This window comes from Phalacrocorax carbo, chromosome 10, assembly GCF_963921805.1.
Source record: "Phalacrocorax carbo chromosome 10, bPhaCar2.1, whole genome shotgun sequence".
Classification (NCBI taxonomy): domain Eukaryota; kingdom Metazoa; phylum Chordata; class Aves; order Suliformes; family Phalacrocoracidae; genus Phalacrocorax; species Phalacrocorax carbo.
Window position 1 is genome coordinate 3378981 of NC_087522.1, and position 20984 is coordinate 3399964.

A 20984-nucleotide genomic window follows, 5' to 3' on the forward strand; every position below is an offset into this window, starting at 1 on the left:
ACCACCAGCAGCAAGTAAATAGCCCCGGAGTTGCATGCTGCATAGCAAACATTGCAGTTTTATCTGGATGACAGGCAGCAATTCATGGCAAAGGCTAAATCTTTCAGTTCTCTCATGCGTGACATACGGATGGTCTTGTTACATTCCCTGTTCTCAGCGGGTTTGTGCATGAATTTAAGGTTAAGTACGTGCACTCCTGTAGGATCACAACCTTCATTTAGTATTGCATGGCCCAGCGGACCCATAATTAATCCCTAACATGTTCGAGTGACAGCTCTCACTCAGTAATGTCATCTGCGCAGAATAGTGAGGGGTAGGTGTAAATTCATAGGTTCAGGCTGGGAGTTAGAGGATTTTCCAGCCATTGGAGCAATGCGGCTCCAAGGCAGGTTTTGGGCAGCGTGAATGGGACAAATGGTAGCTTGGGCCATTTTACAGGCAGATTGGGCAGACCAGGAGAAGGAGGTGTGATACAGTCACCCGCTCGTTCAGCTGCCTCAGGTGGGCTGGGAATGGCAGCACCTCTACCCTGCCGTTCCCTTTTACGTGACCAACATTGTCTACTTAAAAAAATTAAAGTGGTTCAGAGGCTAATCAAGCCTGGGAAGAAAACCCCCGCCATCTTCATCCTGAGCAGTTTGCAAATGTGACACTCGAGCAGACCCAGCCCAGCCACACTTGCTCTTCTTCCTTCTCCAAACCACTGGTTTTCAGTCATCAGAGCGGCTGCTAATGCCAGTGGCTTGTTTCCAAATTCTGGGGATTTCATCTTTTTATCTAGTTGTTCTATTACCAAAGATGATTACGCTCAGTCCGGTTCGATCACCAAGCATTTTATCACACAGGCAATACAACAGGCTGCATATGTTTTACATAAGTTTAATGGGGTTTAATATTCATTCACCAACAGTAGAAAATGGCAGATCTCTGCTATTTAAGGGCCAGAAAGATGTCTAACATGCACGCAGACAAGCTTTGCTTGGAAATAGCTATGCTGTACATCAAACCTGAGTAACTGGAAAGCAACCAATAATTCATCCTGCCACAGCTGTTGGGAGAGGAAAGATGAGTGTCTTACTGGCTAGTCCAGACCTTACAAAAATACATATAGTCATTTCATTTAACCCTGTTTCTTTAAAAGATGCATTTGTGAGAGTGGCTCTGGATGGGTCCCACTGCATGTTCAAGCTGCTTTTGTAAAAATTATTTTCTCCTTAAGATTTAGCAGCCCATGTGTCAGACTGGAATGATACATGGGAAAGGGTCTTTGTATTTTCTTTACTGATTTAATTACAAGGGACTTATGGAATAGCCCTTCCCTCCCTCCTCTGCTCCTCTGGACAGCCAAAATGCTGGCACAGCCGTACACCACTGGTGCAGCTGCACCTGATTTTTCCCTCGGTGGAAACCCAGCAAAGATGAGCTGCCAGGAGAGTCTGGCAAGGGCAGGGAACAACCTCTCCCCTCGCTCACCACGTGCAGAGGCACTGCGGGCAGGTGAACCCGATGGAGCTGCAAACAGGACTTGGCCCTGACTGCCTCCCCCGGGCGTGTGTAGGGTGACCCTGGCTGGGCTGGGCGGCAGCACGGAGAGTGCCTGCAAGCTGCCTCCTCGCGAGCCCCGGAGGAGAGGAAAGTAAAGGGAGCTCTGCCGGCGGAGTCACAAACCTGGCAAATTTTATAAAGGGTCCCCTGTTAAAAACCAGAAGCTGCAACAGATCAGCAGCGCTGAGGCAACCAAGTCTGACAACCAGCAGCCACCGCCCAGGCTGGGGCTGCCCTCTCAGCACATGCAGCCAGGGGGACAATTTCCCAGGTGTGATGGACCACAGGGGATGGAAACGGTACAGGGAAATGCGGCAGCCAAGGAAGCGGCACAAGGAGCAAAACGTACTTGGACTTTCCCACCCTGCTGCAGCTCCGGAGAGCTGTTTGATTTCCATAGCGCATGAAGTCATAGTAGGCTTGAGATCCCTCCAAAACATCAAATCCCACTTTGTCAGCATGCAGAGCCCTTTGCAGCCCCCGGTCCTGCGATCATAGCTCTGAAATGAGGGGAAATCACAGAGAACAGAACGGCTCCCTCCAGCAGTGCCAGCAATGCGGCACAGACCAGCGCCTGCTCAGACCCTCGGGACCTCCGCTTCCGAAGCAGACCTGGACTTTCTCCGGCTGGTCAGGCTGCCCAGGACCGACTCCTCACTGAAGGCCCCTTCAAAGGCTGACAGGATGGACTGGCGAAACTTCTCCTTGAAATCTGGCCCCACAAATACATACAGGATGGGGTTGATGCAGCTGTTGAAGAAAGCAAGGCTGGAAACCAAGGGGATCCCTATGTAAAGGGCCATTTTCATCTCATGACTGGAGGAGTTTTTGGATATTTCCAGCAAGGAGAAGACATGATAGGGAAAATAACAGAGGAAAAATGAGACTGTGACAGCAATGATAATCCTGTATGGCTTTGCGGAGTTGGCTAACTGCCGCCTTTTCAGCTTGATGGCAACGATGCTGTAGCAGATGAGAATCACTGTGAAGGGGATGAGGAACCCGCATAAGAATCGTGTTATGATCATCACTTTATGCCGCATCCTCCACAGCCTCCGTGTTGCCTCGGACGTGTAATCATTGGACAGTGCAAAATTATTGTAGCAGCTGGTGATGTTCCTGGGGCTGACCACGGTGTCCCGAAAGACGAAGTACGGGGAGCTGAGGAGGAGAGCCAGGACCCACGTCCCCAGTGCGATCCTGGCTGCCAGCTCTGGACTCCTGCGGTTGTGAGACCAGACGGGAAAAGCCACGGAAACGCAGCGGTCCATGCTGATGACCGTCAGGAGGAAGACACTGGCGAACATGTTGAGGAACGCGATGGTGCTGTTCAGCTTGCACAGCAGCTTCCCAAACGGCCAGTGGAAGCCCAGGGCAGTGTAGGCGATGCTGAGGGGCAGGAAGAAGGTGAAGATGAAGTCAGCAACAGCCAGGTTGAGGAACCAGATGGAATTCACCGTCTTCTTCATCTTGAAGCCTGTGATCCAGATGACGAGGCCATTCCCTGTCACCCCCAGCAAACAGGCAATGCTGTACACCACCATGGAGAGGACGTGCATGCTCTTCTGGAGGCCGGAGTAGTAGTCGTGGGCAGTGGCGTTCTCGGGCTGCACGGCGGGGGAAGTGGTGAAGGGCAAAGGGGAAGAGGAGATGCTCTCCATCACCAGCGAGCTGGAGTCCTGAAATCGTAACAGCACACACTGCTATTACCTGCAGCTCCTATGGCTCAGGAGAGGTGAAAATCTTTGCTAGTGACTGGACGCAAGACGTATATCCCCAGCCAGATTATATAACTTAATATATAATTAATATAAAGTCGCAGAAACCACCACAACTGGAGAAACCGACCCAGGTTTTGCTGTTGGCATCGGCGCTGTCAGAACAACACCACCATGAACAGCCTACAACAGCAGTCTGACACAGGCTAGCAGCAGGACCGTGGAAACCCAAATCCTGCAGCTGTGTCAAGTCTTCTTCAGAGACCAGTGACAAATGAAGATAGCAAAAACCATTTAGATTGATAAAAATTAAGGCAAAAGGCTGTTCTTAAGCACCCTCCCAGGAGGTGCATTCCAGGAGGCAGAACAGTGCCCACGGTATGTTCCGTTGTAACAGTCAGCCCTTCAACCACAAACCACCCTCCCGGCGAGCCTGGGGCCTTCCTCGCGCCCCCACTCGCCCCAGCACCCCGCCTTGGCCGGTGCTGGCAGGACTCACCACCGCGCCGTGCTCCCTCGCCGCTCTGCCCACAGCGGGTGCTCTTGCCTCCTGGCTGACTCCCCTTTGAGACACCGCTCCTCTCCAGAGAGTGACTCATGGTGCCTCGTCCCGTTTTCCCATGGCTTGGGATCACGAGGAATTTAGTAGGATCCTTATTCCCTAATCTTGTTCCTCAATTTGTGGCGAGTGGATTTAACCCCCGAAGCCCCGGCGGTCGCAGGCTCCCTCGGGCCGGATGGCTGAGCCCATCCGCTAACCTGGAATTGAAGCACGAAGGAAACATGGCTGCTCTCTGGCATACCCCCCAAGGCAGCATCCTTCCTCCTGAGCACCGGGACCCCCCGCCGGGCCCCGGGGTTGCCACGGGGGTCCGGAGCAGGCTCTGCTCCCCACGGCAGCGCTGCCACACCAACCCGCGGTGCCACCCGACATGCCGGCTCGCCTTGAGGCCTGGCTTGGGCCAGCAGCCCAGCCCAGGCCAGCAGCCTGGCCCAGCCCAGCAGGGCTCGGGGGTGGCTGGAAGCAATCCCTCCCCGGCAGGGGTCTTGGTGGTGCTGGTGGGGTTCTGTCCTCCAGCTCACAGGGACAGCGAGAGGCACCCCAGGGCACTGGGGACACCCAGGTCTGGGGGAGAGGCTCCCCCCCGGGGTGCAGGGCTGGACGGCTGACAGCAGCGGGGTGACGGCAGTGGAGGGGTGACGACAGAGGGGTGACGACAGCAAAGTGGTGACGCCAGCGGACCCCCCACCCACCCCGGCCAAGGTCACCCCCGCCCCGGCCGCCACGTGCTAGCAGCGCCTCCGGACCCGCCTCGGTGCGGACCAATAGGGTGCGGGGAGGTGGGAGAACGCGGCGCTGATTGGTCCAGACACTTTCGGAGAGTGTTCCCCGCCGCTGGTTTACCCGGGCGGAGCGAGGCGGTGATTGGCCGAAGTGTTTAGGGGGCGTGTCGGAGCGGGCTATGCTAGGCGCGTGGGTTCCCGCGCGCGGCGGCGGCGGCGGCGCGGTATCCGGCTTCGGTGAGGCGGGAGGGTAGGGGTGGTGCGGGGCCGGGGGGGCTGCGGGGACAGGGCCGGGCACGGCACGGCACGGCACGGCACCCCGCTGCAGGGTGAGAGCCAGGCAGCGAGCGTTGTTCCCTGCCACCGGTGTCTGGGCGCCTCAGCGGGAGCCTCTCGGGGATGCGGGCGGGTTATGGAGCGAGGGGTGCAGACCCGGGTGGGGATGGAGCTGCTAGGGTTCGCCCCTGCAGCAGGTGAACTGCCAGGGCCAGACCGGTGTCCCACCGTGAGGGTGGAAATGGGGGGCACATGGTGGGGAAGGGGGAGCTCTGTTCCCCCCAAGCGCTGAGTGCGAGTACTGCTGCGACCTGCGCCGGGTGGATGCACTGGGCCCAGCTGTCCTGCTCAAAGCCCAAGCTCTGCACCCTACCCTTTCCCTCACAGCCCTTTCACCATCCCAGCCCAGATTCTGGAAGCGGGGGTTTCCTCCCTGCCAGCGAGACCCTGGGCTCGGGGAGGAGGGCGGTTGGGCAGCAGGGCCACGCTGAACAAACTTCAGCAGCTTGGCACAAGCAAACTAAGTGTGATTGCTTAATAACCTGCTCACGGCCCTTCCCTGGCCTTGCAGGGTTAATGGGTAAAAAGATGCATTGTTTTCAGCCAAGGCAGAAGCTGGGCTGTCACGCCTGCGCAGGAGCTTGTGCTCTGCGTTATAATGCTAGCATCTGCCAGAAGGCTGCTGCCAGGCCCGGGCATCACGAGTGCTGTGGAGTCAAGCTGAGGCAGAGCTGCTGCCCCTCGGGGCCCAGCTCCACAAGCTTTCAGTTAAGGTTTGGGGCAGGACTCCAATCTGCTGGGGGTTTGCCCTCATGGCTATGCACAAGGGAAAGCAGCTGAGAGGTTTAAGGGTGCTGGGGAATGCAACGCAACACATGTTAAAATTAACATCTGTGGGTATCAGCGCTTCACTGCCATTGAAATTAAACAGCAGTTTTAATAAGATACCCTTCTGTCCCGCTGTGGAAGACGTGGGATAGGAGCAGGAAGGACACAGGGGTGCAGCATGGAGGCACCCAGTCCCGCTGCCATCCCAGCCCATCCCACAAACTCCCCTCTCTGCTGGCAGGAGACCTCAGACCCAGCAGGAAGATGGCGAACTCGACACAGGGCAATGGGGGCCTCCCCAGCATGGAGCTCTGGGCCTCCCATAACAGAATGGTGCTGGAGCCGCTCGAGAGCAACGACCCGGAGGTGAGAGTCCCATCCTGACCCCTGCCAAGCCACCACTTCATTTGTCCCCCAGACAGCCATGGGGATGCCGACATCCTTGAGCCAAGGATGAGGCAGGGAAATGGTCCATGGCTGAACTGGTGGGACCCATCCATCCTCCATGTCCTCTCTACCTGCAGCGAGAGGTGGAGGGAGGGCATCTTCCACCCATCTGCAGATAACACGGTCATAACTTCACATCTATTGCTCATACTGCTCTGCTTGAGGCTCTAATGGCCATATCAGAACAGCTGGCCCACTAGGCCATGTGGCAGTTACCCTTGACTCTCTAGTCCAAATGACAGCTGAATTATCTGGCAGCTTCCTGGCAGGTAAAAACCCAAATTACAGCCTGTGACCAGGCATAGGAACTGTTTGGGATCAGCTGTACCAAGAAGGGATCTTGTCTCCCTTCTCCCGCACTTTTCCAGGCCCCTCTCCATCGGCCTGTCCCCTCTGAGGGTGCATCGCCTACCTCAGAGCGCCTGTGTCTCCATGCAGAGCCAGCACAAGCAAAGCTGTTTCTCTCCCCTCCCAAAGGTGCACAGTATCATCAAGAAGGAGAAGCAGCGGCAGAGGCTGGGGCTGGAGTTAATTGCATCGGAGAACTTTGCAAGCCGAGCAGTCCTGGAGGCCCTGGGGTCCTGCATGAACAACAAATACTCTGAGGGCTACCCAGGACAGAGGTACGGGGCTGGGGCAGAGTCCCACCCAACCCAAATCCTCACAGGGAGGGGAGAGGAACCACCCACACTGCCAGGCCTCGCCTCTGGAGGGGAAGTGATGTCCTGGAACTGGCAGCCAAGCTCCTCCAGGGCAGGATCTGACCCTCTCAACTTCTGTGCTTGGCCATACGTGGGACAATCTCAGCAGGGTCAGGTCTGCCACAGTCATGCATCACTGGGTTCTCCACAGCTTGGTCACAAGGTTTGGCTTAACCTCTGCCCCGTCCTTTACCGGCAGGTACTATGGTGGGACAGAGTTTGTAGACGAGCTGGAAAGGCTGTGCCAGAAGCGAGCCCTGCAGGCATACCGGCTCGACCCCCAGAAGTGGGGCGTCAACGTCCAGCCCTACTCAGGTAACGGTGCTCAGGAGAGCCAGGCCAGCTTCACCGGCCTCTGCACACCCCAGCACCCATAACACCATAACCCGGTGTGCTCTCGCCACAGGATCACCCGCGAACTTTGCGGTGTACACGGCACTGGTGGAGCCCCACGGGAGGATCATGGGGCTGGACCTGCCCGATGGGGGCCACCTCACCCACGGGTTCATGACAGACAAGAAGAAGATCTCTGCCACCTCTGTCTTCTTCGAGTCCATGCCCTACAAGGTACAGAGACACAGAGCGAGGATGCGGTTGTCTGAAGCGTTAGCACCTCTTGAAGTTAGAAGTACTGGCATCAGGCTACTGGCATCCCCTCCTGCAGGATGGCATTTGCAGCTGATCTTCACCCATGCCAAGATGGCTGAACCCTCCTCTTCCTCCCCCAGGTCAACCCCAAGACTGGTTACATTGATTACGACCGGCTGGAGGAAAACGCCCGCCTCTTCCACCCCAAACTGATCATAGCAGGTAAAGATCAAACCCTTACTGACCCCCCTGGTGACACGCCCCGGGTGTGGGTGGCTCCCCAAAGCCAGCAGCACCCTGGTAAGCCCATGGATGCTGCAGTGCCAGGACACATCCACGCTGGCAGGAACTTGTCTGCTGTCCCCGGCTGGGCTGTCCCCATTGCAGGGCTGTCCCAGGGTCCTCAAGCCTCTACTCCTGTCCCCTCCACATCCCATCTCCCCGCAGGTGTCAGCTGCTACTCGCGCAACCTGGACTACGCCCGCATGCGGAAGATCGCCGACGCCAACGGTGCCTATCTCATGGCCGACATGGCCCACATCAGCGGGCTGGTGGCTGCTGGCGTGGTGCCCTCTCCCTTTGACCACTGCGACATTGTCTCCACCACCACCCACAAGACCTTGCGGGGCTGCAGGGCCGGCATGATCTTCTACCGCAAAGGTGCCTGACCTGGCCAGGGAGCCAGAAGAAAAGCTCCCCCCAGGCTGAGGGGGATGCAAGTTAAAGCTCCTTCCTGCTCTAGCTGGAAAGGAGGGAGGGCAGGAAGGTCTGGGGTCTCCTGAGAGTGTCTGGGATGCTTCCCAGGGCCAACTGTGGCCCAGATTTGAAGAGGAACAACTGCAATCCCTGCTCCGAGAGGCCAGGGGGTGAAAGCAACTCGTGGGAGAAGGGCAGCTGTGCTGCCTCGAGAGTGACCCTGCCCTCCCCTCCCACAGGCACCCGCAGTGTGGACCCCAAGACGGGCAAGGAAACACTCTACAACCTGGAGAGCCTCATCAACCAGGCAGTCTTCCCCGGGCTGCAGGGAGGCCCGCACAACCACGCCATTGCAGGTATGCATCCAGGCTGCCCGCGAGCTCCAGGATGGCAAAGGGAGCCGGCAGAGATGTCCTGGCTGGGCTCTGACCCCCAGCAGCAGTGCAGGGGGCTCCAGCGGCCCTGAGGGGCTCGCAGCCTGGAGACCCTGCAGCAAGGAGCAGCTGTCTTGATCCAGCATTGCCCAGGGAGCCACTAGGCTTGTCCTATCCTGCCTATTGGCTCACAGCAATGCCACCAGCCTGGTTAGGGGAAGGGGCAGTCCATCAGTTTGCTCAGCTTCCAGGGTGATGTCTGCTGGCACTGCCACGCATCCCCAGCAGCTCTCCCAGTGGGAGCCCCCCAGACTCTCACTGCAGTCTGCCTCCCTCCACAGGGATCGCCGTGGCACTGTGGCAGGCCATGACGCCCGAGTTCAAGGCCTACCAGCAGCAGGTGGTTGCGAACTGCAAGGCACTCTCAGCGGCGCTGATGGAGCTGGGCTACGACATTGTCACAGGTGAGGACAGATCTCAGTGGCAGGACAGGGCTCACCCCCACACGTGGCCCGGGGTCTGAGCCAGGCCATGAGGGCACCACGTGAACAATGCAACAGGCAGGGCTCTGCCTGTCGCAGTTCCTCAGGACATCCACAAAACTGTTTCAAAGCAGCCTCCCTTCCCAAGGGCAGGCACCCTTCCACCCCCAAAACCAGGGGCAGGCCCTGCTGCAATCCCAAGCATTTGTCCCTGACGTCTCACATGGGAGCAGCGTTTACCTCGGTCCCACATCCCCCACCAAACCCCTCTCTTTGCAGGGGGCTCCGACAACCACCTGATCCTGCTGGACCTGCGCAGCAGAGGCACGGACGGCGGCCGGGCTGAGCGGGTGCTGGAGATCTGTTCCATCGCCTGCAACAAAAACACATGCCCCGGTGAGGGACTCCACAAGCTCTGCCGCATCCTGGCCCACACACTGGGGATCTCCCACGGCCTGTGCAGAGCTTCCTGCAGGGCTCCCAGTCCACACCAGACACTGGGAACCACGCTGAAATCCCATGCGTGGCGGTTTTGGTACCGGGTTGTCACAAATGGCTTGTTCTGGTGCAGGTGACATCAGCGCCCTGCGCCCCAGCGGCCTGCGGTTTGGGACGCCGGCTCTCACCTCCCGCGGCTTCCGGCAGGATGACTTCCGCATGGTGGCTCAGTACATCCACAGAGGTGAGGCCGGGGAACACATGCAGGGCCGAGCGACGGCTCCGGCAGCAGCCCAGGGCCGGAGCAGCTCCTCCGGCTGAGGGGGCACAAGCGGGGTGGCTTCCCCAGCAGCTGGGGAGGGAGTGCACACATGAGTGAGGAGTAACTGTCCCACCTGCACATCTGGCCATGGGAGAGGACATCTGGAACCGGCCAAACCCTCCCCACCGCACAGGCAGCGGCTGAAAGCCCGGATTAAAACTGTACCTTGCGGAGACTTGTTCCAGTTGTCCTCAGGGGTCCCGCACCAGTTTCCTGGGGCAGCAAGTCCCTCATGGCCCTGCTCCTTCACTGGCATGTGCCTTGGGGAGCAGCCCCGGCGCTGCTGCGGGGTGTGCAGGGCTGAGCCCCCAGCCCAGCCTCGCAGGCTCCCTGTGGCAGGGCTGGGAGAGCTGTGGGATGCAGCAGGTGCAGGCAGAGGCGTTTTAGCCATGAGGGCTGACTGACGTCTCTCCTATCCTGGCAGGGATTGAGCTGACGCTGCGTGTGCAGAAGGACATGAGCCCAAAGGCTACGCTGAAGGAATTCAAGGAGAAACTGGAGGATGAGAAATACCGTGGGGACCTGAAGGCACTGAAGGAAGAGGTGGAGGCCTTTGCAGCGACCTTCCCGCTCCCGGGGCTGCCTGTCCTGTAAGGGGAGGCACCTGCGCCGCTCCCAGAGCCATGAAGTACCCGGGACTGCGGCACACTCGCACCTCCAGCCTGAAACCAATGCCCCAGCACCTTCTCCCCGCACCTCCCTGCTGGCACTGGCTGCAGTGCAGCACCAGCTCCTTGTTTGGCTCTCACTCACCCCTCCCCACTTGTCTGGGGTATGGGACCCCCTTGAGCATGTCCACCTCTCTGGAGAAACCAGCCCCTTCACCACCCAGCGCTACAGTTGGGACCAAGCACCAAGTAACCCTCAGCCTCAGAGCCAGGCCTGGGTTTGATCCAGCTCTTGCTGGCTGCAGGAGTGGCAGACGAGGTTTAGGCAGGCCTGCCCATGCTCACCCCAAAGCCCCCGCCTGCAGCCAGGTGCTGTGCCCAGCTGCACAGGAGACCTCACAGCCACTAAAACCCTCCCTGGTTTCCTCGAGGATTCCCCTTCGTGCGCACAAGCTCCCTCTCCACAAAGTGCCTTCCAGCCTCCGCAGGGTTTGACAAGGCCAAGCCTTGCCCCAGCCCCACGGAGAACAGCCCTCCTGGGATCACATCCCGTCCTAGCTCGTGTCTACCGGTATTTTCTCAGACCTCTGAGCACAAAGCTTAGGTAGAACCATTTTTTAATAAGCACGGTAAAATTAAGAATTTAACCACAATGTATGACAAGAATTATAAGCTTTAAAAAATACAACCAATTTTTTTTTTTTGTATTTCAAAAATATCTGAACCCAAATAAATAATTTTTTTTGTTTTTTAAAAGTACATTTCTTAGACTAGTCATTTGGTGTTAACATCTGTTAAACTCCTGTGCGGTAACACTTACAGCACGACACTAAGACATGCTTCTTGGATTTCTCCCAGTCACGCTCGCTCTAACTACCGACGCAAGCATTCGGCACGCGCAGGCACACACACGTAACTCAACATGCAGTAATAGGATACAGTGCTTTAAAATAAGATGAGAATTCATCACAGCCTCCTCGCAGCCCTCCGAGGCAGCTCTTAGCCCAGCCCCATCCCCGTGCTGGCGGCAAGGCGGCCAGCGGGACCAGGTACCCTGTGTTTCTGCCTTCCAGTTAAAACTCCTCCCGGGGACCAGCGCGCACTGGGTTTGCGACCCCTGCGGTACTGGGGTACAGCCTGTTTGCTCTGACGTGCTACTGGGGCACAGCGCGGAGCAGGCGCTCGCCTGCCTGGGCAGCTCACTGAATTTCCCATTGCACCTTATCACAGGAGCCTTTTCACAAGCGCTGCCACAAGACCTGTGTCCTGCCCAGCTCTCCGAGATGCTGAATCCGCAGCGTGAGCTGTCACCTGCCACCAGGGCGGGGGCACAGGGCCCCCCGCACTCTGAAAACCAAAGAGCTGGCCTGGGGGCCTGGAGCCATCCGCTCTCACCCCTCAAACGCCTCTACCACCCCTTACAAAATGGTGAATATTGCTAGAGTATAGGCAGTACTTCCCCAGTCAAGGCATGACAGCTTTGGAGCTGCTTAGAAGTGATTGCTGCTGGAAGAAAGTAAATCTGAGCACTATTCTCTGAGAAATTAAACCTGTGTAGGGTTAATATCGCCTACTCCTATGGCTGACCCTCCTTGGGGTGGGATCTGGAAGCGGTGGGCTAGCGTAGCGTAGAGCAGGAGCTGGCAGTCTGCCTCCCACTGAAGGAAAGCGGAAGAGGAAGAAGAGGGAGCCCTGCACTCCCAGCCAGGCCACAGACAGCTAGGGGAGACCTTTGCTCTGATGAATTCTCGGTCAGGCTTAAAGCCTCCCCTCCCTGACAGCCAGCAGAGAGAGAGGAGGGAGCCAGAGCCGGCCGTGCGGGAGGCGGGGGCATGCTGGCAGCACTCACGGAAGCAGGCGACGGCCATGCGTGGCACCGCTGGCTCTGGCAGCCGGAGGGTCGGTGCGGGAGGGCTGGTGAGTATCGCACTGTGGCTGCCAGGAACCTGCCCCGCTCGTGGTGGAAGGATGGCTGGATGGCAGCACACGGCGCTCGGGCGGAGTGGTGCAAACCGACGGACACGCATGCCGGGATTCATTGCGGGAGCTGTTAGTGCGAAGATCGTAACTTGTTATAAGTCTGCTAATATTGGAAGCCAGTGAGGTAACACAGTGAAGATGAGGAAAAAGTCTTAAAGTGCCGATAGAGGGATCTTTACTGTACAGGAGCAGAAGGTCAGACAGAGAAACTACTGAGCAAAGAGGAATTCAGCTCCCGAACCACCAGCTGCACCCGGACTCCCCCTGATATCTGCCATCGTTGCGGGTGCCACAAGCAGCGAGGGCAGGCCGGGCTCTGGCTGCACCGAGGCACCACAGCCCAATGTAACCCCCCCTTTCCCAGAGTCCGAGCTCTGAGGTTACCCTGCCGTGAGGCAGCTTTGGGAGGACAAGCACTCCGAGGCATGTTTGCCCACAGCTCTTGCTCAACAGCCGAGTTGCAGATAGTGCAGAGCTCCTGTTTTGAAACAGGCGAGGAGCCCAGCAAAGACCCCAGGGCATCCTCCCAAATCAGAGCTGCTTCACCGCGGAGAGATGAAGCAGGTCGGACAGGCGGTAGTGCAAGTATTGCTCAACACAGAGGGAGCAACGAGAAGAGTTATTTATCAATTGATGAGTGAAGCCGAACACCACAGGTAGAGACCGCTGTGACTAAGAGATCAGCAAACGCTAATCATCAATCCTGCTCCGCCGCTCTGCGCTGTCAGCCTGGAGGAAGATGCAAGTGAGTCAGCAGGGAAAAAGTTCATCCCTCCCTCCTCAAACCCAAACAGCACTGGGTTGTTTTCCAGCAGGAAACAAGCTCCCGTGCCGAGCACTTCTCCAGAGCTACGGGTCAGGCAGGACACAGGAAGCTTTTGTCTGCCTGGTGTCACCTGCGTTACTCATTTACTGAGATGCCTCTTCCCCCGGGGAATCTCACCTCAGCTCTAGTGCGGACGCCATCCAGGTACAGACAAATCAACAGGGGACACCTCAATTCACTTCAGAAAGCAGGCGGTTTTGATGGACATGGAAGTCTCTCACCAGCAGACTCAGTTTGCATGTGACAGGAGGGCACGGTTAGGAAAGTAAAATGCCTTTAAACATGCTTTAAAGGCATGCAGCCCCGCACACAGGCACACCGCTCCCCTCCAGCGAAGGCAACGCTGTGCTGCTTCCCAACTGCGACCTAAAAACACCGTCACAAGCAACCCCTGACCTTGGAAATCCCTCTGGAGCACCCTGAGCTCAGCTGGCCAGGCCGAGCTGGCCTCAGTGTAAGCCATCAGAAACAACACTAACATTTAAAAGAGCCTTTCGGCCCTGGGCATTTGTACCTACTGCACCACCCCAAAGAGACCTTTCCAGGCGAGAGAAAGAGGCGGCAGCGGTACTGAAGTGCAGACGCTGGTGCCAGACCTCCCCAAGGAGCCTCCTTGCCTTCAGGACAGAGGTTCTGGGCCAGTGCTGTTCTTGCAGCAAGTTTCAGTGGGGTCTGAGCCACATTGACAAACCCCAGTCTTACACAGAAACTTCCCTGGGCAGGGAAGGAACATCGCTTTCATCTCCAGCACTGCCTCACACCATTGCGATAAACAGAGGTTTAAAAAACAGAAAAAACCCCAAACCAAACAATACAACAGCTCATCTTGTATGATGTCAGCTGTTCTCACCCCATAACCAGAAGAGCGATAACAAGAAATAAAACCAAGGCTATCTTTTCTAGCAAGGCTTTTCTTGCTAAGAAGTGTCATGGGGGCTGCTACCGCCACACAGCTCCGGGCAGAGCAGACCGGGACCAGAGGCCAAGGAGCAGCATCTCCTACGAGACTCCAGAGGGAAGCGCTGTGCCCGGGCACAAAGCTTTTGGCACTGACAGAACAATCTGGGAGTGTCACCACGCCGATGGCACAACCTTTATGGCACAGGCAGTGGCACAAAAGCTGTGAAAGGAAAGTCCTCAGCATCCAGGATCAGAGCGCGGCAGATCTGCCCCATCCAGAGCTACCCAGGAGCACCCCAGGAGAGGTAGTCGAGACGTGACAAATGTGGCGACACTGACTCTGCTTTACTGCAAAGCACAAAAGTCAACTCCCCAACAGGAAAAAGAAAACAAACAGACAAACAAACAATAAAAAAACCCAAAATAACCTAGTTTGGATACATCGTGGAATCCAATATGTTAATCCCCGATCTCTCCTGAGCTCTAGTATCTCACCCGCCAGGCAGCCTGCTCTAACAGCCTGCTGTCCCACATCGTAGCTTCAGCTGAATTGCACTGTTTGTTTCCCCATTGCTAAAAGCACCTAAAAACGAGGGTCTCCCCCAGTCTGTTCAGTGCCCCTCTCTCCTTAAACGGCCACCCTCAACCTCACATGCTTTGAGAATTCCTGGTCTCCCTCCTGCCCTTCTCAGAGGTCACCCAGCAAACAGGACGTGACAAATTAACAAGGCACAGTGCTCTACATTCACGGCAGCGGGCACCTCGGTGCTCACCAGCGTTAAGGAGTCTTTCCACGTTCCAGATTTTAAAAACACTGAGCGAAACAAGCACACGCTTTCTGGAGAGAAGCGTGCGTGCCTCCACTGCTCTCCCACCAGGCAACCCATCCTGGGAAGCGCCAGGAAACTCAGACAAATGCAGAAAGGGACACACCATCCGCTACTGCTGTGCACAGACAGGTAACTGCAAGCTGCCACCCTGCCGCGGAGCTTCCGAGCTACACTCATGCGAGACACTGGTGGATTAAAACACTTCATGTGGCCTTCACATCTCCCCTCTGGTCTCTGCCCTGGCTGCATGGAAGGGACCGACAGCGTTTAGGGCTCTGGCAGAAGCACACGGAGCACCGCATTATTTCAGAGGCTGCACACTAGTCTTCATCCCCAAGACAGCCCACCTCTCTCTCCATGCCATAACCCCCCCACCCCAGGATGCTGCCATGATACACTTTAAAAGTCAATAGTGCCCCTTCTAACATTTAAAACCAGAGTGCCCGGCGGTTTATGTGATGGAACATCTACGTTCTTGGCTACAAGGAACCACACAGAAATGCAATCCCTCAGACACCAATTTCTGTGGAGCAGAGACGCTCGCAAACACACCGGCTTCTTCGCCCCTTCCCAACACATGAGAGCTACTGCAGACAGCGTCATTGTCAAGCACGGATGAGCTTTGTCAGACTCCGAGTACGCAGGCAGACAGCCCGCGCGAGGCTAGATTTTGTACAAAAAGCTGGGAACATAGTCAAATCTGAGCAGAGGGTTCATCCCCCGGCCAGGTTCCTGAATATACTGCAGCTTCAGCAGCTCAGCTAAGTACTGCACGATTTTGATATCTTCATTGGCAAGGCCCAGCTGAAGCTTCAGAAAGTTCATCCTGCGATTCACAACAGATTCCTCTGGTTCCCTTTCGCTGATGGGAAGGTGCAAATGATGGCAGAAGGTGAAGAGGAAGGCTTTCGAACACAGCTGGGTGAGGATACTTTGGACGTGCATATAGTAGGTGCTTCCTCGTTTGATCTGCGTGCGGTGGTCTGCCAGCCGGGACACCAAGGTGCCTTTGTAAAGTGGGCAGCGGAGAGTCTTACTGTCGGCGTCCAGAATGCTGACGTACCGGCTGTATCGGCTCAGGGCGTGCAGCACGTTCACCCCGGCAGGCGACGCCATCCTGAAACAGCAAGGAGAGAGGTCACGGCTGGAGGGGACCAGACAGTTAAGCAGCAGACTGTGCCCACGCCCCTGTATCACACGCACCTTCCCTCTAGCTCATGACCTGGTGCAAGAGCCTCTGCGGGCAAATAAAGCCTAGCATAGAAGAGAGTGGCCAAATAGTCTCTCCAGCCTGCTAGATCCCAGAAATACCTTGATCCCCCGGATCCCCACATGCACTGATCCACGCCGTGTGTGCGCTACTTCATAAACCGCTGTGATTCTGGGCGGCTGCCTCCCTCAGTGACTTGGAGAGGGAGCAATAGGACATCACTGGTGAACAGAAGCAAATCTTGCAGCAGCTGGGAGCGTCTGGATGTGACACAAGGACTCAGAAACCCAAACCAGCCCCCGCCTTGCCAAGAGGTCCGCGTTGCCCCCATATCGCTGTTTTGGGAGGGAGCCGTTCTCAGGTCGTCAAAGCCCTGAGCGGAGCGAAACCTTCTGCCCTTCCTTTAAAAAGGGAACCATCCTTAAACCAGAATATTCCCTGGCTGAGCATGGGTATTTTCCACTCAGGTGCAAACCCACAGCATGTTCACAACATACAATTATCCAACAAGCCTAAATTAATGTTATTTAAATGCAAATTACAAGCTTACGCAAGCTCTACCTTCTGCTCCTCAATTCTGCGTGGTTAAAAGTCACTCAGTTGACATCCAGCTCCCAGCTTCAAACTAGGAGCCCCGGCTGCTGGCGTAAGGGCTGCCCCTGTGCCCAGGCAGCGTCTGGCCTTAGGAGATGCAGCACCCTTACAGGAATAATTAATTTAGCCTCTAAGTTCCTTCCCAAAGCCCTTGGACAAATGGTTCACTGAGAACACCCACTTTAAACTCAACACTTAATTATCATTCCACGGAGGAGAGTTTAACTGACTGACACATTACAAGCAGTTCTTAAGAAAAAAAAAAATTACTTCTGTTTAGAAAAATTGCATCTAACCACAGATATTGAGCAACAGGTAAATACTTGGGGCTTTTAAAAACCCCAACAGCAGAGAAGTTTGGGAGCAGCTGTTGGCAGAGCTGTCAGCCTGCCGCATGAGCACAGAAACGAGGGGAAACTCGCAGCTTAGGATAATTTTGTCATCCACAACCCCCAGCAACGCAATACTCAGCAGCCCAGAAAGCAGATTTCTGTATTTTGATTTTCAAGCTGCTCAGAAACTCTCTTTGAGGAGCTATTCCAGCCCGGCTCTGAGCAATGGGCTGCCACTCTGACTCACACTGGTGACAGCAACGGCCATTCCCTGTCATACCTGCACCCAAAGCGCCAGAACGCATCCTGGTACCGCACAAAGAAAATCCTTTTCATCACAGCAACAAAGGCAGGGCCAAAATCTTGAGAGCTGAGCAATTGCTACTTGCTAATATACACTATGAAGCCGCACTTCAGGACTGGGGGCTGGGGAAGGAGTGCTTGCTTTTGCGACGGTCCTCACCCTGAGCAGAGGTTTCCTTTGCATCTGAACTGCAATTCCAACCCCGCAGCCCGCTGAGCTCTGTGGGCCTTAGTGCAGGAATAAAGGCATGTTATAAATAAGCCTCTGCATCCTCTCAAAGAGAGTTCAGCAGCTCCATGCCTCCGCCCTTCCCCCCAGCACGCAGCCGGCGCACCCTCGCCAACACGGCCCGAGGTGCTGGCGCTCCAATGTCTGACCTCCCGAGCTCATCACCAGTGCCTCATCTCTTCATCAGGGTCCACAAGGAAAAACCCTCCCCATAACAAAGCATCCATTTAAAAACCAAAATTCTAGCTAGAAACGTCAGAAGAGTTTTGGCAGGAGATGAGGGAAAGCAGAGGGCACATGGGGACTCCAGGAGCACCCCTACCAGATCATCCAGGAAACCAGCAGGTTTTTGTGTGTTTGTTCTCTGCTTTGCCAGGCTAAGACCTAAACCAGAAGGAAACCTCCTGGCCAAATAACTAATATGAGCCGGGCAGCAGTGCCCAGCAGATGTTTTAAATATTAACACTCAAGTGAAGCTGGATATAAAGAGAGAGACAATCTACCCCACTTCAAAATATATCCCATAAGCAGAAATTCACAGCAGCCACGTAGGTAATTAGACAGAGACCTCCCCTGTGCACCATTTCCCCTCTGAAATTCCCACTTAGGAGGTGAAGTTTTTATCATACACCTCGATGCCAATCAAGCAAACGGGTCCTTGATTTACCTCTGGAGCCCGATCAGCTTCCACTTCTGGAAATCCACAACGTGCAGAGGGGAAGTGACCCAGTGCTTCACGGGCTTGGCGTAGATGCTGCAGTTTGGCACGAAGATGGAGAGCGCCGTCACAAGCTTCTTGACTATCGCTTCCTCTTCCCCCAGCACGATCAGGGTCCTCCCGCTGAGCAGGGAGTAGATGGCGGGGTGAGCGAAGGGGTACTGCCTGATGAACCGCAGTGCGTTCTGGCCAGCCTTTTTTTTGTGCCTTTCACTCGCCTGGCAGGCAGGGTGAGCAGGAGAAGGCGTCCTGTCGGAGCACGTGGAGGCAGCGCTGCTGATATAGCTTGTGGAGTCTGAGCACTCATCTAGGCTGCTCTTACTGACCTCCCTGCTGCCCGTCAGGTAGCGAGAGTCAAGCTCATAGGGAAGGAGCCCCCCTGAGATGCCATCGTGGGAGGGGAAACCCCCGAAGCTCCCGCGCAGCCCCTGCTCGGCCTGCCGGTACGGCTGCGGGGGAATCCTGACCACCCCGTCCTCATCACAGGGCTTCTGTCCCAGGTCAGGCAGAGGCTCAAGGAAGTTGGGACTCTCCTTCCCAATACAACAGGCAGAGTCAACCTGCACTAAGTTTTCCTGTTTTGAAACATCATCTTCCTGCTCATTGGCGTTGTCCAAGGTTAGTTTGGGGGTAAAACGAAGGCCTCCCTCTTCATCATCCGCATAAGGTTCCTCATTAATGGCACTTGGGTAGCTCGCTTTGAAATCTTCCGGAATGAGTGACTCGGAGGGACATGTGCTGAGAACCTCGATGCTGTCCTCGCTGACAGTCCTCCGGCTGCCCACCTTGCTCCTGCCCGCCTGGGGGCTGGGGCTGATGGGTAGGCTGGCCTGGCTCTCTGATTTGGTCAAGCCAGAGGCGGACTTCTCCGTTCCAAGAACCTCGATGCTCTCACCGCTACTGATGCTGCCTTTAATATCTGCGTCCAGATAATCCAGGTTCTCCTGGTGTTCAAATGTCACGGACTCGGTCATCTGGGGTTCTTGGGGGTCCTCGATTTCTTGCTCCATCTTGATGGGCACGCACTCCACACTGGACTTGTAGGATCCCAAGCTGATGATGACTTTAGGAGCAGGCGACTCTTCCCCACACTTTCTATCAATGGCATCTTGGCTGAGCTCCTGGCAGCCTCTGTATTGTTTTATAGGTGGTTTTTCATGCAGAAAAGATACGTCCTCAAAGAGGAAGTTAGTTACGTTTTGTTGCTTTAAGAGTGCCCTACTGATCTGCTCTGTCAGGAGGTAGCACACGTCACCTCTGAAAGTCCTCTCGATCTGATGCAACTGGTCAAGGGTTTGGTTGAAAAAATAAATATCGCAGAGTTCCTCCAGCGTCTTCAGCTTCTTGTCAAAGCACTTGGCAGACTTGGCTTTAATGAGTTTGGGGGTATAGGACGGCACGTGGGCATAGAGGTGCGTTTCGCCAGGCTCAGCAAGGTTGGAGGTAGTCAGGTCCTGATCGCAGCCCGCGTTAGCCTGATCCAGCGCACACTCTGGCTCATAGGGATGGAAGTCAGACTCCTTCAACTTCCTATAGGGATACGACCTGATTTGTTTCAGCAGATCTTGGTGCTCGATGATCAACTTTTCCACACTGGCCAACTCGTTGGCCTTCTCGATGGCTTGGGTTGTGTAATACCCTTTGTCATTGGCTTTCTTCTGTATCTCGGTTTCATTGTGCAGGACGGTCCTGGTGTAGTCGAGATCTTTCAGTTTCTTTTCCAGTTCGCTAGCAAAAGCTTTCCTGTTCCCTGTCTTTAGGCATTCGGAGGCTTTGGAGAACTCAGCGGAGAGTTCCTGAAATTGTTGCATGATTTTGTGCTCGTCAGCAGAAATATAGGCCATGCAGAAGGGCCTCACAAAACCCCTGGCTTCGAGGTCGTACAGAGTCAAGTGGTGGACGTATGCGAAGGCCCCTTCCTTTGAGTCCCCTAGCACCACTTTGGAGTCCTCCACAAAGTTCAGTTTCGGGTAGGCAGAGCCAGGTGGGTGCCCCACGAAGGAAGCCTGGTAATCCACAGACATGATCCGAAGGGAAAAATAATTGAGATCAAAAGTGCCCGACACTTTGGCATCATCGGGGATGGTCAGGAGGGGCTGGGGCCCCACTTGCTCTGAGAACTCGGAGATGAGGATGAAGTCCTGGGTGAACTTGGAGCTGGCGACCTTGGCCCAGGGGTTGGCACCGTGGCTGGCGAAGGGAAAGAGCGGCACCGAGTACTCCTCGGGCAGGGGCGGCTTGCTGCACAGCTCATCCTCCAGCTCCTCCTCTCTGGTGAAGGCCACCACGTCAGGGGCGCTGATCATATTTCCCGCAGAGGGGGACCGACATGGAGCAGCGAAGCTCCCTCCCGGTGTCCCCCTCCCGCCGCCACCGGGCCCTGCGGGAGGCCCTGCCGCAGCCCAGGCCCGCCCGCAGCCGGGACCCCGCCGCAGCCCCCTTCTCCCGCCGCCGCTGCCTCACACCTCCGCCATGGCCGGGCCCCGCTCCGCCGCCGGCCCCGCTGCTCCGCCGCCGCCGCTCCCCTCACGGGCGCCGCAGCCCGGCAGCCATCTTGGGATCACATGACGCCGCGACCTCTCACCCCGCCACCTCCCCCTCACTCTTATGGCGTTATTAGCTAGTTTATTTTTAAATCTCCTCCGCCCCTTGGCGTTACTTAACCCGGGACAGGCCCAGCGGCGGGAGGAGGCGGCGAACCGGGGCGGGATGGCGGGGGGGGGACACTGCAGAGGGGCGCCGCGGGGCCTCTTGG

The 20984-nt window shown here is 56.2% G+C and overlaps 3 protein-coding genes across 5 annotated transcripts; 1 reads left to right on the plus strand and 2 right to left on the minus strand.

The window, feature by feature from the left end:
• Positions 1 to 863: 863 nt before the first annotated feature.
• On the minus strand, positions 864 to 6600 carry LOC104041918 (chemerin-like receptor 1). The gene is made up of 3 exons (XM_064461442.1): positions 6511 to 6600; positions 3763 to 4022; positions 864 to 3224 (listed from the first exon to the last, which is right to left on the minus strand). The coding sequence occupies exon 3, from the start codon at positions 3204 to 3206 to the stop codon at positions 2124 to 2126; it is 1083 nt and encodes a 360-aa protein (XP_064317512.1). The 5' UTR covers positions 3207 to 3224; positions 3763 to 4022; positions 6511 to 6600; the 3' UTR covers positions 864 to 2123.
• SHMT1 (serine hydroxymethyltransferase 1) lies at positions 4679 to 11066 on the plus strand. 3 transcript variants are annotated; one of them, XM_064461437.1, is made up of 12 exons: positions 4679 to 4784; positions 5893 to 6017; positions 6576 to 6721; positions 6999 to 7114; positions 7206 to 7366; positions 7528 to 7609; positions 7835 to 8047; positions 8323 to 8439; positions 8799 to 8921; positions 9219 to 9335; positions 9511 to 9621; positions 10124 to 11066. In XM_064461437.1, exons 1-12 carry the CDS (start codon positions 4727 to 4729, stop codon positions 10291 to 10293), a joined length of 1539 nt encoding a protein of 512 aa, XP_064317507.1. In that variant the 5' UTR covers positions 4679 to 4726; the 3' UTR covers positions 10294 to 11066. The 3 variants fall into 3 exon arrangements, with proteins under 3 accessions (XP_064317507.1, XP_064317509.1, XP_064317508.1); XM_064461439.1 differs by lacking the exon at positions 4679 to 4784 and adding an exon at positions 4852 to 4876; XM_064461438.1 differs by lacking the exon at positions 4679 to 4784 and adding an exon at positions 5427 to 5596.
• A 3271-nt stretch (positions 11067 to 14337) lies between these two features.
• On the minus strand, positions 14338 to 20918 carry SMCR8 (SMCR8-C9orf72 complex subunit). The gene is made up of 2 exons (XM_009505226.2): positions 18179 to 20918; positions 14338 to 15960 (listed from the first exon to the last, which is right to left on the minus strand). Exons 1-2 carry the CDS (start codon positions 20533 to 20535, stop codon positions 15507 to 15509), a joined length of 2811 nt encoding a protein of 936 aa, XP_009503521.2. The 5' UTR covers positions 20536 to 20918; the 3' UTR covers positions 14338 to 15506.
• Positions 20919 to 20984: the final 66 nt, after the last annotated feature.

Coding starts and splice junctions, on each gene's coding strand:
- LOC104041918 (XM_064461442.1), bottom strand. CDS start 3,206: ATGGAGAGCATCTCCTCTTCCCCTTTGCCCTTCACCACTTCCCCCGCC.
- SHMT1 (XM_064461437.1), top strand. CDS start 4,727: ATGCTAGGCGCGTGGGTTCCCGCGCGCGGCGGCGGCGGCGGCGCGGTA. Junction 6,722..6,998: donor GAGGGCTACCCAGGACAGAG/GTACGGGGCTGG, acceptor CTTTACCGGCAG/GTACTATGGTGGGACAGAGT. Junction 9,622..10,123: donor GGCTCAGTACATCCACAGAG/GTGAGGCCGGGG, acceptor CTATCCTGGCAG/GGATTGAGCTGACGCTGCGT.
- SMCR8 (XM_009505226.2), bottom strand. CDS start 20,535: ATGATCAGCGCCCCTGACGTGGTGGCCTTCACCAGAGAGGAGGAGCTG. Junction 15,961..18,178: donor AAGCTGATCGGGCTCCAGAG/GTAAATCAAGGA, acceptor TTGCTGTTTCAG/GATGGCGTCGCCTGCCGGGG.